General features: G+C 45.7%; 1 protein-coding gene across 3 annotated transcripts in view; it reads left to right on the forward strand.

Moving 5' to 3' along the window:
• dpf1 (double PHD fingers 1) overlaps window positions 1–16,767 on the forward strand; it is a 79,483-nt gene that overhangs the window by 24,147 nt on the left and 38,569 nt on the right. For all 3 annotated transcript variants that reach the window (XM_072549481.1, XM_072549483.1, XM_072549482.1), the window contains exons 3-7: window positions 1,430–1,537; window positions 8,381–8,508; window positions 10,733–10,822; window positions 13,734–13,812; window positions 14,341–14,472. In XM_072549481.1, the coding sequence (XP_072405582.1) occupies window positions 1,430–1,537; window positions 8,381–8,508; window positions 10,733–10,822; window positions 13,734–13,812; window positions 14,341–14,472 (537 nt within the window). The remainder of the gene's footprint in view (window positions 1–1,429; window positions 1,538–8,380; window positions 8,509–10,732; window positions 10,823–13,733; window positions 13,813–14,340; window positions 14,473–16,767) is intronic.

The raw sequence follows: 16,767 nt of genomic DNA on the forward strand, positions 1-16,767 counted from the left end.
ATCAGCGAGGATCCTGTCCTGCCGTGGACTGGAAGCGCAACCTTCCCTCGTGTGAAGAGACAAATATAGAGCACTCTGAAAGTCTGGAGAAATAAATTTAGTTTAGTTCCTTTAACTGTGATTGTGATCCTGACTCAGCCCACCCACGACTGTCCTCTTTTTCTCTAATTCACCCCCTCCTCCTGAGCCTGTTCTTTCAACTTAATTCAGATTGAACAGTTTGGGGTTTATACTCTCTGGAGTTTGGTAGAATGAGAGTGGATCTAATTGAGGGACGGAAGATACTAAAGGGGATTAATAGAGTAGACATAGAGTGTTTTTCTCGTCATATGTGGCAATCTAGAACGAGAGGACATTTCTAAATGCGGGCAGTGAGTACTGCAGGAAGCTGTGCTTGGACGCTGGCTCGTCACTATTTCTATATATAAACAATAGCACAAAATATATCATCCCAAAGTGTGCAGACGACACAAAGCTGGGCAGGAGGGTGAGCTGTGAGGAGCATGCAGAGATGATTAGGACAAGTTGAGAGAGTGGGCGGATGCATGTCATTTAAAGAAAATGTGGATAAATGTAAGATTATTCAATTTGGAAACAAAAAAACAGGAAGGCAGTTTATTACCTGAATGGTGAAAGATGGACAAAAAAAATTGCAATTAGATCTGGTATGCTTGTACACCAGCCGCTGAAAATAAACATGGGGGTGCAGCAGACAGTGCAGAAGGTAAATGATATATTGGCCTTTATAGTGAGAGGGTTGGAGCAGGGAAGTCTCACTGCAGTTGTACAGAGACTTGGTGAGGCCACCCCTGGAGTACTGTGTGCAGTTTTGTTCTCCTTACCTGAGGAAGGCTGTTCTGATGATGGAGGGACTGCAGCAAAGTTTATCTGGGATGGCAGGACTGACGTATAAACCAAAACTGAATCAGTTCGGGCAATATTCATTGGAGTTTAGAAAAATAAATGGGGAAATTTCATAGAAACCTAACCAATTCCAACAGGACTAGACAGGTAAATGTAGGAATGACCCTCCCGATGACCGTGGGGTCCAGAACCAGGGGGTTGTAGTCTTAAGGATATAGGGCAGGTCATTTAGGACCAAGATGAGGAGAAATGTCTTCACCCAGAGGTTGGAGAGCTTTTGGCCACAGAAAGCAGTTAAGGCTAAAACATTGAATGTTTTCAAGGAGGAGTTAGACATTGCTCTGAGGGCTAAGGTGATTAAAGGGTACGGGGAGAAAGATGGAACAGGGGATAAGCTGGATGATCGGCTGCTGTCATGTTGAATGGTGGAGCAGGCTCAAAGTGCCTCTGTTTCCTGATGTTTCTTCTTGCTCACCAGACGTGTGCACCTTTTCGTGCCTGTTCATACTTCTGTCCATTCTGAAATATCTAACATTTAATTGGTTTGTTTGCTTGGTTTCTGTAGGATTGGCCCCAGGACAGTTATACACCTACCCAGCTCGATGCTGGAGGAAGAAGAGACGTCTAAATATCCTGGAAGACCCAAGACTAAGACCCTGTGAAATTAAACTTGGTAAGAGAGCAAGGTTTTATTCTTTTCTTGTTGTTTAATCCGTTCCCGAATTTAAGCTGAGTGTGGGGAATGATTCGACCGAATATATTTGCTTGTGAGCATTTTTTGTTTTTTTTCTCTTGCCATCAGACATGGAACCAATTAGTGAGCTTTCAATCAGGCCTCCACTAGGCCTGAGCCAGTTGCTAGGAAACACCTCTGGCCTAGTGAGATTTTTGCAACACATGTCATCAAATAATCACACATAGACTTCGCTTGTAAAATAATAATGTCATAATATTAAGAATCTTGTGGAGGGGGGGGGTTGGCAAACCATGTTGCCATGATTTTTGGCGGCGTGTTTTTGTCTGTGTTTACCATTGTAAATTGCTGTGGCAACAGTCACAGTGTAATTACAGCCATTATATTTTCGGAAGCTGTTCAAGCCTGTTAACCTCTGAGAATTTTTGAAGCTGACACAAGCATTCAGATAGGTTCAGTGATGGAGCAAAGATATGGCAAATCAAGTATAACTTGGGAAATTGTCCTCTTTGGCAGGAATAATAAGAAAATAAGCTTATTGGGTAAAGGTGATAGATTGGAGAGCTTTGAAGTGCAGGGGGATCTGGGTGTTCTAGCGCACTATTTGCAAAAGGTTAGTCTGCAGGGACAGGAAGTAATTGGGAAATTTCAGTGGAAGATTATCACTTATTGCAAAGGGAATTGAAAATTAGGACGTTATACTCCAGTTATGCAAAGCACTGGTGAGACTACAGCTGGAGTAATGTCTACAGTACTGATCACCTTATTAAGGAAGGACTTAAATGCTTAGAGAAGGTCGGATTAGGTCTACCAAACTAATAGCTGAAATGAGAGTATCTGTACTGTCATATGTGGAAAGGTTAGACAGATGTGGCTTGATCCACTGGAGTTTAGAAAACCAAGAGGTGACTTGATTGAAACATACAAAATCGTGAGGAGTTGACATGGTGGATGTGGAGAGGATATTTCCTCTTGTAGGAGAGTCTATAACCGGGGGTCAATGTTTCAAAATTAGGAGTCACTCATTTATGGAGTCATAGAGTCATAGAGCCATAGAGACGTACAGCATGGAAACAGACCCTTCAGTCCAACCCATCCATGCCGACCAGATATCCCAACCCAATCTAGTCCCACTTGCCAGCACCTGGCCCATATCCCTCCAAACCCTTCCTATTCATATACCCATCCAAATGCCTCTTAAATGTAATTGTACCAGCCTCCACCACTTCCTCTGGCAGCGCAATCCATACCCGTACCACCCTCTGAGTTCAAAAAGTTGCCCCTTAGGTCTCTTTTATATCTTTCCCCTCTCACCCTAAGCCTATGCCCTCTAGTTCTGGACTCCCCGACCCCAGGGAAAAGACTTTGCCTATTTACCCTATCCATGCCCCTCATAATTTTGTAAACCTCTATAAGGTCACCCCTCAGCCTCCGATGCTCCAAGGAAAACGGCCCCAGCCTGAGACTTGATTGAAACATACAAAATCATGAGGGGAATTGACATGATGGATGTGGAGAGGATGTTTCCTCTTGTGGGAGAATCTACAACTCGGGGTCAATGTTTCAAAATCAGGAGTCACTCATTTAAGACAGAGATGAGGTGATTTTTTTTTCACTCAAGGGGTGATGAGGTTTGGAACTCTGTTCCTGAGAAGGGGATGGAAGCAGAGTCCTTGAATATTTTTAAGGCAGAGGTAGACACATTCTTGTTAAGTAAGGGGTGAAAGGAGGTGGGTGTTAGGCAAAAATGTGGATTTGAGATTACAATCGGATGTGGTAATGAATGACGGAGCAGGCTCACGGTGCTGAATAGACAACTCCAGTCCCTAACTTGAAAGCTGTCATGTTGTGTCTATATAAGAAAAATCAAAAAGTTGTGACCAGTTTCCTTGCACACCTAATGTCCACTGTGTGTGAGCGGTGCAGTGTGCTAATCTGTATGGCAAAGCCTTTGGATCATTCAAGGTGGAGTAGTATCACTGGCTTAGAACACCAGATTAATGCTCTGGGGTCATGGGTTCAAATCCCTCAATAGTAGATGGTGAAATTTGAATTCAATTTTAAAAAATCTGGTAGTAAAAACTAATTAATAATGACCATTCAGTCAGTCATAGTAAAATCCCATCAGGGTCACTATCCCCTTGAGGGAAGGAATCTGCTATCCTTACTGTGTCTGGCCTACACATGATTCCAAACCCACAGCAATGCGCTTGACCGTTAACTGTGCTCAGAAATGGCCAATTGGAGAGCCATTCAGTTCATGGACATCCAGGGATGAATAACAAATGCTGACCTTGCCAGAACCATCCACATTACAGGCTAGCTGAACAGGTGGAGTCAGGGGCACCCTTCCCTAGGGATTGAGTATCTGTAAGGGTTGTTGTTGAGGGTTAAATCTAAAATATTATTTCTGATATTTGTAGTAAGACAGTTTCAAATAATTCTTGTGGTAGAACACAGTTTGTGTTATCATCTTTTGTGTAATAAGCTTTTAATGGTATTTTTATATGACCAGTGCAGTAAACAAATAGCAGAAAAAGACACGCAATCCATTGAGCTAGGTCTCACCCTGGGATCTGATCTGTCCAGTATGACTATCAGCTGAGATCAAAACAGGGACAAGGCATTAGAACAGGGATTGGGGTGGAGGGAGAGGGGGCAAAGACTTTTGGGGAGCATAAAGACCAACATTGACAGTTGGGTTGAATGGCGTGTTGAGTCATAGAGTTGTACAGCATGAAAACACACTCTTTGGTCAAACCGGTCCATACTGACTAGTTTTCCCAAACTACACCGGTCCCACTTGCTTGTATTTGGCCCATATCCCTCTAACCCTTTCCTATTCATATCCCTGTCCAAATGTCTTTTAAGTGGTAATTGGACTCACCCCAACCACTTCCTCTGGGAGTTCATTCCACGCACATACCACCCTCTCTGTGAAAAAGTTGTCCTTCAGGTCTCTCTTAAATCTTTCTCCCCTTAGCTTAAAATTATGCCTTCTAGTTTCAAACTCCCGTACCCGTCCAGTCCTGATAACTTCCTTGTAAATCTTTTCTGAATGCTTTCCAAGTTAATAATATCCTTCCTATAGTAGGGCAATCAGAACTGTACACAGTACTGCAAAACTGGCCTCACCAACATCCTCTACAACCTCAACATGACATCCTAATCCCTACATCAATGGTCTGACTAATGAAAGCAAACACACTAAAAGCTTTCTTAACTACTCTATCTACCTGTGACGCAATTTTTAAGGAACTATGTACCTGAACCCCTGGGTCTCTCTATTTGACAACATTCCCCAGAGCCCTACTTAAATGTGGTATGGAACATGCTCTGTGTCTTTTAAGATCCTCCAGCAGTTACACCAACATTAACAAGAGTCAAGTGGTTTAGCAAAATCATTGCCAAATCCATTTGATTGATGAGACATCTAATCTTCCGATCAGTGTTTTACTCACTAATTGATCGGCTCTGGAAATCCAGCGACTTGTCAGAATTGTGTGCATGTCACCTCTTTAAGAGTCACTGATTGGCCGTGATGAATTTCTCTCCTATCCCCTGGGATCTGACTAATAGCCCATCGACCATTTAATTAACAGGCAGTGAATTAGCAGCTCATCCCCTCTGACTGATGGTGAGTTGGAAGTTCGTCACCAGTTAAAGGTGAAGGTGGACAAGGGCTGACCCTTTCTGGGGGAGCTGTCTGTGCTCAATAACAAGGCTTCTGGCTGGAAAATTCATGAATGGAAATTCACACCCCCACCTCCTGTTTACCCTCTCTCCTGCCCCCATCGCCACACCAGCCCCACTTTGTCTTAGAGTCGTACAGCACAGACGCAGACCTTTCGATCCAACTGCTCCATGCCGACTAAGTTTCCCAAGCTAAATTAGTCCCATTATCCTCTAAACTTTTTCTATTCATTTACCTATCCAAATGTTTCTCAAATGTTGTAACTGTACCCGACCCTATCACTTCCTTTGACAGTTCATTGCACATACAAACCACCCTCTGTGTGGAAAAAGTTGCCCTGCAAGTCCTTTTTGAAATCTTTCTCCTCTCAAATAATGCCCTCTCGTTTTGGACCCTAGAGGTAAGACCTCTGCTATTCACCTTACCTATGCCCCTCATGATTTTATAAGCCTCGATAAGGCTTCTCTTAAAGATTTCACATCCACAGACCCACTCACCTTCTCACCTCAAAGGACTATTCTACATTGGAAATGTTCAAAATTCAGGCTGGGGATTAGGTGAGCATTTATTGCCTGTCCCTATTTGCCCTTGAGAAGGAGCATGAGGTTGCCCTTCAGCCCCTCAGGCCTGCTGTCCCATTTTAGACTGCACTGAGGAGGAATTTCTTCTCTCAGAGGGAGGGGAATCTCTTGAATTCTCTACACCATGGATGCTCGCTCATTGACTATGTAACACAGAGCATGAGGTTGCCCTTCAGCTCCTCAGGCCTGCTCTCCCATTCCACTAGATCAGGGCTGTTCATCTACTTCAACTCCATATTCCCGCACACTATCCCTTGATATTTTTCATATTTAGAAACATATCAATCTCTGTGTTACATTCTCAATGAGTGAGCTTCCCTGGTGTAGAGAATTCCAGAGATACCCCTCCCTCTGAGAGAAGACATTCCTCCTCAGTGCAGTCTAAAATGGTCCACTCCTTATCCTGAGACTGTGTTCCCAGTTCTAGATGCCCACGCACACACCCAGGAGAAGAATCCTTCCTGCATTAACCCTGTCAAGCAGCACGGTGGCTCAGTGGTTAGCACTGCTGCTTCACAGCATAGAGACCCGGGTTCGATTCCAGCCTCGGGTGAGTGTCTGTGTATTTTTTTCCCCGTGTCTGTGTGGGTTGCCTCCCGGTGCTCTGATTTCCTCCAACAGTCCCAAGATAAGCAGACGAGGTGGATTAGCCCTGGGAACTGCAGGGTTACAGGGATGGGTTGAGTCTGGCTGGGACGCTTTTCGACAAGTTGGTGTGGACTTGACGGGCTGAATGGCCTGCTCCCACACTGTAGTGATTCTATTAAGCCTAGCTCATGTACCAGCATCAACAGAGTGTTGCACAGGCTCTTTGACTGTGGCACCTTATCCTTTCTGCCTTAGAATGTGACAAACTCAGATCATTGTAGCATGAATTACCAGGCTGTTTCTCCCACAACCCTCCATCACTCCTTCAGAATCACAAAGCCCATAGCTCTGTGTGTCAGTCACAGCCCAGGCCTGGCCATTGAATCTACTGTCTCTATGTCCATCTCACTGCTTCCATATCAATCCTGCCTGTGTCTGTTCCTCCTCCAGCCCTCCCGTCCTGTGCTGCTCTAATCCCCAGCTTGGTGATTGCACCCGCTCCACCATCAGAAATGTATTAGTTAAAGGTAAAGTTGCCACACTATCTCATTAGACAGAGAGAGGCAGCTGGTGCTGGTTTAACTTGAGGGTCACCACGCCTCAGGCAAGGGGAGAGGTTGAGATGGAGACTCCTTCATGATGATCTCAGCCAGTGCGGGAATTGAACCCACACCATCGGTGTCACTCTGCTTCACAAACCAGCCATCCACTTAACTGAGCTCACTGGTTCCTGCTGAGAGAAATGATGGGCAGGCTAACCCACCCTCCCAGTGACTGTGCGTCCCCCACCCCCCCCCCACCCCCCCCCCCCCCAGCCCTGGGTTGCTGGAGCCTGTGATTACGACATTGGTTTGCACTTTGTACCCACTCAGTAAGTACATTTGCATAGCCACCAAGCTCTCCGGTGCCATCTCCCTTCTGGCGAGCTGCCAACATTACCCCCCATCCCCCAAGCAGATTCAGTGGCAACCAGCCCTTTACCCCCATCCACCGCTCAGCCTCACTTTGATGTGCTTTCCCCATGCCCAAGAATCCCTACATTCCATCAGCTGGTTGGTTGCCCTGGTGGCAGGTCGGGCTTGGTGGAGGTTCTGGGGGCTTTGTCTTTCACTTGTTCAGTGGGCTGTGGACATCACTGGCAAGTCCAACTTTTGTCACCTCTCCCTAGCAACCGAGTCGCCACTTCAGAGTTAACCCTCTTGCTGTGACCTGGAGTCGTGTGTAGGCCAGACTGGGTGAAGATGGTAGATTTCCCTCCATGAAGGAAATTAGTGAACCAGACGGCGCTTTTAACGCCAATCGCTGATAGTTTCACCAAGGCTAGCCTTCAATTCCAAAAAAATGTTTAATAAATTGAATTTAAGTTCCCGCAGCTGCTGTGGTTGGATTGGAACTCATGTCTCCAGAGAATTAGAGTCCGTAATTAGGGAGCATAATTGTAAAGTGGAAGCCAGGAGGTTTAGAGGGGTTTTGAGGAAGAATGTTCTCACCCAGAGGGTGGTGGGGGTCTGGAATGCAATGCCAGGGAGGGGCAGCACTCTGAAAACTTGTGTTTTCAAATAAACCTGTTGGTCTATAACCTGATGTCATGTGACTTTCAACCTTATTCACCCCAGTCCAACACTGTGGCAAACTTTAAAAGATATTTAGTTGTGCATCACATTCAAGGCTACAGGCCTAGTGTGGGAAAGTGAGACTATAGGTAGTTTGGCAGTACAGACTTGATGGGCTGAAGGGCCTCTGGTATGATCTAATAATCAGTCCAGGCCTCTAGATTACTAGCTCAGTGACAGTATCGTAACTTCCTCTTTTCCTAAATGTTGCATAATTGAAGGGGGCCCACGTTGTTTCCATGGTGATTTCTATAGTAAGGCCCAACCACAGGGAACTCCTGGAGGTTAGGACTAGGTCATCAGCATAGTGACCAAATGCTGCTGTTTCTTGCATGTCTCTGCTCAGATACTGAGGTGGCTCTGAAGAAGGAAGGCCTGCTCCCTGAGGGTCCGGCCTTGGAAGCCCTGCTCTGTGCGGATACGGCAGAGAAGAAAGCGGAACCGAAAGACGAGGAGAGCATCAGTGAGTGCCAGGTAGGGGCAAACTAGGTAAAGTCACTATAGTCCCAGAGGATCATTCTCTTGTTAGACAGAGACGACTGGTGGTGGCTTTAACCTGAAGGTCACCACAGTTCAGGTGAAGGAGAGACCTTTATGGTATCTTCAGCTGGTTTGGGAATTGAACCTATACTATTGGCATCTCTCTGCACCTCCAACCAGCTGCGACAATGGGGCAGGCAATGGTATCTTGAGACTCATTATGGTTTCATGAAGTGCAAGGTTTTAGATTCGATTCCCTACAGTGTGGAAACAGGCCCTTTTGGCCCAACCAGTCCACACCGACCCTCCGGAGAGTAACCCATCCCAGACCCATTTCCCTCTGACTAATGTACCTAACACTACGGGCAATTTAGCACTGCCAGTTCACCTGACCTGCACATCTTTGGACTGTGGGAGGAAACCGGAGCACCCGGAGGAAACCCACGCAGACACAGACAAATTGTGCTTGACAAACTTGCTAGATTTCTTTGAGGATATAACTAACAAAGTGGATAATGGGGAGTCAATGGATGTAGTACATCCAGACTTCCAAAAGGCATTTGACATAAAAGACTGGTCTAGATGGTTAGATCCCAGGGGGTTAAGGGTAAACTATTGGCTTCGATAGAATATTGGCTGACTACAGAAGGCAGAGAGTCAGGATAAATGGGTCCTTCTCTGGATAGTGAACTATAGCTAGTAGGGTGCTGTAGGGGTCAGTTCTTAGACATTGACTGTTTACAATCTCTATAAATGATCTGCAAGCAGGGACAGAGTGTAACGTTGCAAAATTCACAGATGATACTAAAATAGGTGGGAAAGCAGCTGTGATGACGAAGTAGAGTTTCCATTTGGATGTTGATCGGCTGGAGAATGGACCAGAATCTGGCAGACGGAGTTCAATGTGGATAAGTGCGAGGTTGTACATTTTGGCCGGAAAAATAAAAGGGAAAATTACTTAAATGGGAAGTTGATTCAGAGTACGTCAGTGCAGAGGGATCTGGGGGTCCTTGTGCATTAATCACAGAAAATGGGTGTGCAGGTGCAGCCGAAAATAATAAAGGCAAATAGAATCCTGTCATTTATTGCAAAAGTAAAAGTAATAAAAGTAAATAAATGTTGTTACAATTATATAAGGTGTTGGTGAGACTGCAGCTAGAGTATTACGTCCAACTTTACTTAAGGAAGGATGTGGTGGTCCTGGAGGCGGCGCAGAGGATCTATTCTCTGGATGAAAGGGCCCTCCAACAAGGAACAGTTCAATAGATTGGGCTGGTATTTGCTGGGGTTCAGTCGAATGACGGGGGATCTGAATGAGGTATATGAAATGCTAAAGGGATTTGACAAGGTAGATGTTGAACATGAGGGCATAGGCAAAGACTGAGAGGCGATAGGTTCAGAACTGAGATAAGGAGAAGGTACTTCTCTCAGAGAGTTGTGGAATTCACTGCTCCAGAGGGCAGTGGGGGCAGAATCCATCGACCAGATTCAAGAAAGAAATTGAAATGTTTTGATGCAAAGCGGAAAAAAGGGCTATGGGGAGCAGGCAGGAAAGTGGAGTTGAGACCAGGATAAGATCAGCCATGATCGTGTTAAATGGTGGAGCTGGCTCAAAGAGCTGAATTGCCTTATCCCACTTTTAATTCCGATGTTGACAAACCCAATGGTCAAGAATTATCCCATTATCTGCTTTGTCGTTGCCTATGCCTGGGTGCCAGGAGAGGGGAGGGGGAGCAAGAGCTGGATGTCGGCTTGGGATGATTGACCTGTCACAGTTCAACCAATGGGAAAGCCAATGCGGGCGGCATGGTGGCTCAGCGGTTAGCACTGCTCCCTCACAGCGCCAGGGTCCCAGGTTCGATTCCAGCCTCGGGCAACTGTCTGTGTGGAGTTTGCATGTTCTCCCCGTGTCTGCGTGGGTTTCCTCCCACAGTCCAAAGATGTGCAGGTCTGGTGAATTGGCCGTGCTAAATTGCCCGTGGTGTGAGGTGCATTAGTCAGAGGGAAATGGATCTGGGGGGGTTACTGTTCGGAGGGTCGGTGTGGACTGGTTGGGCCACAGGGCCTGTTTCCACACTGTAGGGAATCTAACCTAGGGGTAGGGAATGGCTGCTGGTTGGCAGAGGGAGGGTAATCACATTATTATACCTCCCTATGGTTCACCCAATTTGGCCAAGTTGCCCCTCAATGCTAACCTCAAACTTCTTGTTTCTCACAGAGGATTTTAGCGAGTGACTTCTCTCACGAGATCGAGGCTGATGACCTGGAGGAAGACACGCCAAAGCGGAAAAATAAAACCAAAGGAAGGGTAAGTTGTTTTGGGCTTTGTTTTGTCTCAAAGTGTGAGTTCAAGGGAAGGATGAGAGGGACAACGGGGGTGGGTGGGGAAAATGAGTTGGAGGGGGCAATACTGTTGACAGGTCATGGGGCAAAAGGAAATCACGTGACTTCCATTGGCATTTTGGGTGGCTGCCCGAGTGGAGGAAGTGTTAAGGAAACGTTGATGTCAGTTTTGAGGGGTGGGGTAAATCACATTTGCAGTGGAATGGGCGAAGAGCAGTGGGAGTGGGCCTAATCGGAGAACTCGGTTGAAGAGCTAGCACAAAGACCATGGGCCGAATGGTCTTCTGTGCTGTACCATTTTGAAACTCGCGTAAGGTTACACATCAAGTCTTCAGGTCACGCAATCAGAGAATGATAGACTGAAGGAGGCCATTTAATCCCACACGTCCATGTCAGCTCTCTGATGGATCTACCCCAGTTAGTCACTAGACCATCAATCCAGAGGCTCAAGCTAATGCTTTGGGGACATGGGTTCAAATCCCACCATAGCAGTTGGTGGAATTTAAAATCAAGTAATCATCTAGAATTGAAAGCTAGTCCGACTGTCAGTGACCATAATGATGATCATCAATTTTATAAAAGCTTGTCTGGTTCATTAATGTCCCTTTAAGGATGGATACTGCCTTCCTTACCTGGTCTGGCCCCCTTACATGTGACTCCAGACCCATATGAATATGGTTGAATTTTATTTGCCCTTAATAATGACCCGAGCAAGCCTCTCAGTTAAAGGGATAGGGGCAGCAAAATGCTGGCTTGGCCAGTGACACCCATGAAAGTAAAATTAAAGGTAAATCTCACTCCCCTGTGCCCAGATCCCCCAGTCCCTTGGGATTTCATCCAGTTCCCTTTTGAAAATTCCTGTACTGAATCTGCTTCCATCATCCTTTCAGTCAGTACAGTCCAGATCACAGCAACTTGTGCCAACAAATACCTCTCCTTCACTCAGTTTTACCAACAGTTCTAACCCCTCAGATTACCAACTCAACCCACAGAGATGTCCTTGTGTGTTAAATCCTTTCTTGAGTTTTAAAGGGTTTTGAGGGGAGTAAATTGTGAAGTTTCTTTTATTATTCACCCATGGGATGAGGGCATCACTGGCTAGACTAGCGTTTACTGCCAGGGGACAGTTAAGAGTCAGCCACATTGCTGTGGGTCTGGAGTCACATGTAGGCCAGACTAGGTAAGGGTGCAATTTCCTTCTGTTAGTGAACCAGATGGATTTTCCCAACAATTGATTCATGGTTATCATTAAACTCTTAACTCGAGTTTTTAAAAAAAAAATTGAATTCAAATTCCACTACCTGCTGTGACAGGATTTGAACCAGAGTACCCCGAACATTAGCTAGGTCTCTGGATTAACAGTCCAGTGATAATACCACAGGCCATCACCTCCCCAGGTGAACATCAGGAGTCTGTAAGAGGGATTTAGATAGATTCTGTGAGTGGACAAAAGCCTGGCAAATGGAATATAACGAGGAAAAATGTGAAATGGTTCATTTTGGAAAGAAGAATGTAAGAAAGTATATAATCTAAATGGTGGGAGATTGGAGAGCTCTGAGATGCAGGGGGATCTGGGGGACCTAGCGCATGAGTTGCAAAGGGTTTGTCTGCAGGAACAGCAAGTAATGAGAAAAGCTCATAGAATGTTATAATTTATCACTAAGGCAACTTAATGTAAAAATAGGAAGTAAAATAAAAGCAAAAGATTGGAAATTTGAAATAAAACAGAAATAGTTGGAAAAACTAAGCAGGTCTGGCAGCATCTGTGGAGGAAGAAACTGAGTTAACATACAGAGTCCAATGGGACTTCTTTAGAACAAAGAATGGCAATCTGAAGAAGACTCACACCAAACTTGAAAGGTTAACTCTATTTCTGTCACCACGGATGCTACAAGCCTGCTGAGTTTCTCCAGCACTTTAGGTTTTTATTATGAAGGTAGGAGGTTATGCTTTAGCTACGCAGGCCATTAGCGAGACTGCATCTGAAGTACTATGCACAATATTGGCCGTCTTATTTAAGGGAGGAGGATGTAGCCGCATTGGAGCCAGTTCAGGGAAGGTTTCCTAGATTGATACCTTGAATTGCCTTATGGGTAATGAGGAAATGTTGGACAGACTGGGCTTGTATCCACTGGACTTTAGAGAAATGAGAGCTAACTTGATTGAAATAATAAGCTCCTGACGGGTTTTTGGCAGGATGGTTGGGGAATGGACGTTCCTCTTGTGTGAGAATCCAGCGCTGTTAGAAATAAGGGGTCACCCATTTAAGGCAGATGAAGGGACAGGTTTTCTCTCAGTGAATCAAGAACTTTTTCTGAAAAGGCAGTGGAAGCAGAGTCTTTGAATATTTTTAAGGCAGGGCAGAGAGACTCTTGACAAGTAAGTAAGGGTGCATAGATGTGAAGCTGGAAAAACACAGCAGGTTGGACAGCATCTGAGGAGAAGGAAAGTCAACGTTTCAGGCCGAAACCCTTCACCTGTCCCAAAGAAAGATTTCGACCCAAAATGTTGACTTTCCAGCTCCCAAAATGTTGCCTTTCTTGCTCCTCAAATGCTGTCTGACCTGCAGTGCTTTTCCAGCTTTGTACCTATTGACTCTGACTTTCAGCATCTGCAGTCCTTACTGTCTCCAAGCAAGTAGAGGTGAAAGATTATCTCGGGTAAGTGGGAATATGGAGCAATCAGATCAGCCATGATCTTATTGAATGGACGAGGAAGGACAGAAGGGCTGAATGGCTTACATTTCCTCCTAGTTGGTCGGTTCAAGACAAGTATCTGCAGGTAATTGTCTCCTCATGGCTTCGAGCCTCCAAGGAGAGTGTGTAGGACATCACCAAGGTTAAGGTAACTCTCAGTCTTTCTGCTGTCTCCTCCAGACCTGTGGCATCGGAGGGATGCGCAAGAGGCAAGAGCCGACGTCGTTGGAAGATCGAGATAAACCGTACGTCTGCGACAGTGAGTAGATTCCTCTGTTAGAGGGAAAGGGCATCACGTGAGCCTTTTCTTAACCAATCCGCAAAGAGCTTTTACAGCCAAAGAAAGGGGCTAATTTGAGGTGGGCTCCCTGTTATAATGCTTGCCAGCAAGATCCCACCAGCAGCAATATGACAAAATGACCAGGTAGTCAGTTTCACCTGATGTCGATCGAAGGGTCAATATTGGCCAAACCATATGAAGCACTTAACCTACTGACCCTTGAGCTAGTGACCATGGCATCTCAGTTTAATAGTTTAATCGGGGATAATAGCACTGTCAACACTCCAGCACCTGCTCAGTACTGCAGAGAGAGGGCCGGCCTAGGTCACATCCCTGGCTTAAAGACTTTGACTGCTTCCCGCTGAGCTAGGATCCAAGTTGATGGAAAGGGATTGAATTGAAAAGGGGGAGAGAGGGTTGCTGGTTTGGGTCTAGGTCTTCGGGAGGTTGGGTTTTCCCACAGTTTTGAGGTGACTCACATCCTCTCTCCCTTTTTGTTGCCCACAGTCTGTGGAAAACGGTACAAGAACCGACCAGGCCTGAGCTACCACTACACTCACACTCACCTGGCGGAGGAGGAGGGTGAGGATGAGCCAGAGCGCCACACTCTGCCTTTCCATCGAAAGAACAACCACAAACGTAAGCTAAAACATTCACTTTGCAGCTTCAGGGGAGGGAGGGTGGGTGGGGAGCTGGGGGTCTGTCTCGCTCAGCGTGTGCTGCTTTGAGTAGGTCCCGGGATTTGAATTAGGGAATGGTTACACCGTGCAGAAAGAGGCAGTTCCTCCCATCCTGACCCTGCCAGCTCTCTGTGAGAGCAAATCAGCCACTCCCACTTCCTGGAAAAGCGCAGCAGGTCAGGCAGCATCCAAGGAACAGGAAAATCGACGTTTTGGGCATAAGTCCTCCCTTCTTCAGGAATCCTTCTTCATTCCTGAAGAAGGGCTCATGCCCGAAACGTTGATTCTCCTGCTCCTTGGATGCTGCCTGACCTGCTGCGCTTTTCCAGCAACACATTTTCAGCTCTGATCTCCAGCATCTGCAGTCCTCACTTTCTCCTCTACCACTTCCTGTCAAGAATGCATCTGATTTCCCTTCGGAAAGCCACAATTGAATCTGTCAAACATCTATCTGTGTCTCTCTCTCTCTCTCTCTCTCTCTCTCTCTCACACACACACTGGGAACAGACTGTAAGCACTCCCTGTGTAAAAGTGATTCTGCTCAAATGGCCATTCGGTCTGCTCTGCAGTTACTGTGTTCTCTGGTTCCCAATCTGTTTATCGGGGAAATGGGATTTTTTTCCCTGTCTCCTCTGTCAAGGTGCCCTCCTGATCTCCATCAAATCTTCCCGCAGCCAACTCTGAGGAAGACCGTTCCCACCTCCCCATCCTACCCTCCTGATTGAAGTTCTTCATCCTGGGACCATTCTTGGGCAACTTCGCTGAACCCACTCCAAATATTTCACATTCCTCCTGAAAGACAGTGCCTATGATTGGACATGGTACTCCAGCGCAGTCCACAGCTTTGTATATCAATGTTGACCCTTTCTTCCTTCCTTTTTCACTCTGTGCCTCCATTGTAATCTCTTTGAGCCCCATCTGCCCCAAATCAATGTATTTTTACCTCTTTCCCATCAGGGAAATTGATCCCCGAATTGTGGAGTGGAGTGTTTTGATTGGGTGTTGCCGAGATCAATCAGACTCATTCCTGGAGGTAGATCTCCAGACCCCAACATCACTTACCCTCTCCCCTACTGTCCTTCCTGTTCCCCCACCCATGCCCCCCTCAACTCCTTGAACGATTTCTGATTGTGTGTCAGGCAACCATTTTCCCGTCTAAAGTACTTTTTTTAGAGGGAAGAAATTTTTAAAAATTAAACTCAGACTGTTTTTTTAATTTGGCCCATGGATTCATCTCCTGGGCATTGCTCATAACCGTGACCAGGGGTTAGTTTTCAATTCCTGGAGACTCCAGGCCAATCCTGGAGGAGTCGATAATGTCCATTCCTGGCGCAAGTGGCTATTCTTGATGTGAAGTCACTAGCTGAGACCATTCCCTGAGCTCTCACACTGCCTCCATTCCCCCAAACCCCAACCATGGGGCTACAATGAAACAGGAATCTGTCTATAGCACAGGATGGGTTTCAGGCCCCCAGCCTTCCCTCTCTTTACATCTCAGTCAGTGGTCCAACCATTCAGAAATTACTTCAAAGGAAGCAGAAGAACAAATGACACCTTTTATTGTGCTGCAGAAACATCAGCCTTCACTAACTAGCACCTGCCTCCTCCTTCCTTAACCTGTTGTCAAAATTACTGAGGTTAGCGGGTCATCAGTGAACGCTTTCGTGGTGAAAATATACACTGGGAGGCAGGGTGTGATCATTCCATCCATTCATGATCTCTCTAACTCACAGAGATTATGACACTAGCAGGTTGCATAGTTCAGGCTAAAAGCTACAGATTGCCATTTATTAAGAAGTAAGATTATACAAATTGAAAAAAACAAATGACAGTACTTCACTTGACCTCGTGCCATCTGTTTTGAGACAATGCAAACATTACAGTCCTCTTGAAAATGCTTAGGTCAGGAATCCATGAAAGCTTTTATGTGAAAGATGTTAGTTATCTCGCAGAGTACCATATTAGTGCTGAATTGTGTGTCAGTGCAGTACTATTAAGAGGATTACAGAATGTGGATGATAAACCACTTGCGTGTCTCTTTGCTTTGATTTCAAGCAGGAATTATCCAAGGTAAGTGAGTAATTTAGACAATTGAATTGTGAATAGTTTCTCACTGTGACAGACTTGTTGACTGAGTCAATTTTCAAAAGCCTAAATTAAAACAACGCTGCCACAATGGGTGAAGCTGTTTTCTCCCTATATTTAATCTCCTGGTTTAATCTATGTTCATTGGAATCTCAACGGGTCATAAAGT

Source organism: Chiloscyllium punctatum, chromosome 29, assembly GCF_047496795.1.
Source record: "Chiloscyllium punctatum isolate Juve2018m chromosome 29, sChiPun1.3, whole genome shotgun sequence".
NCBI lineage: Eukaryota > Metazoa > Chordata > Chondrichthyes > Orectolobiformes > Hemiscylliidae > Chiloscyllium > Chiloscyllium punctatum.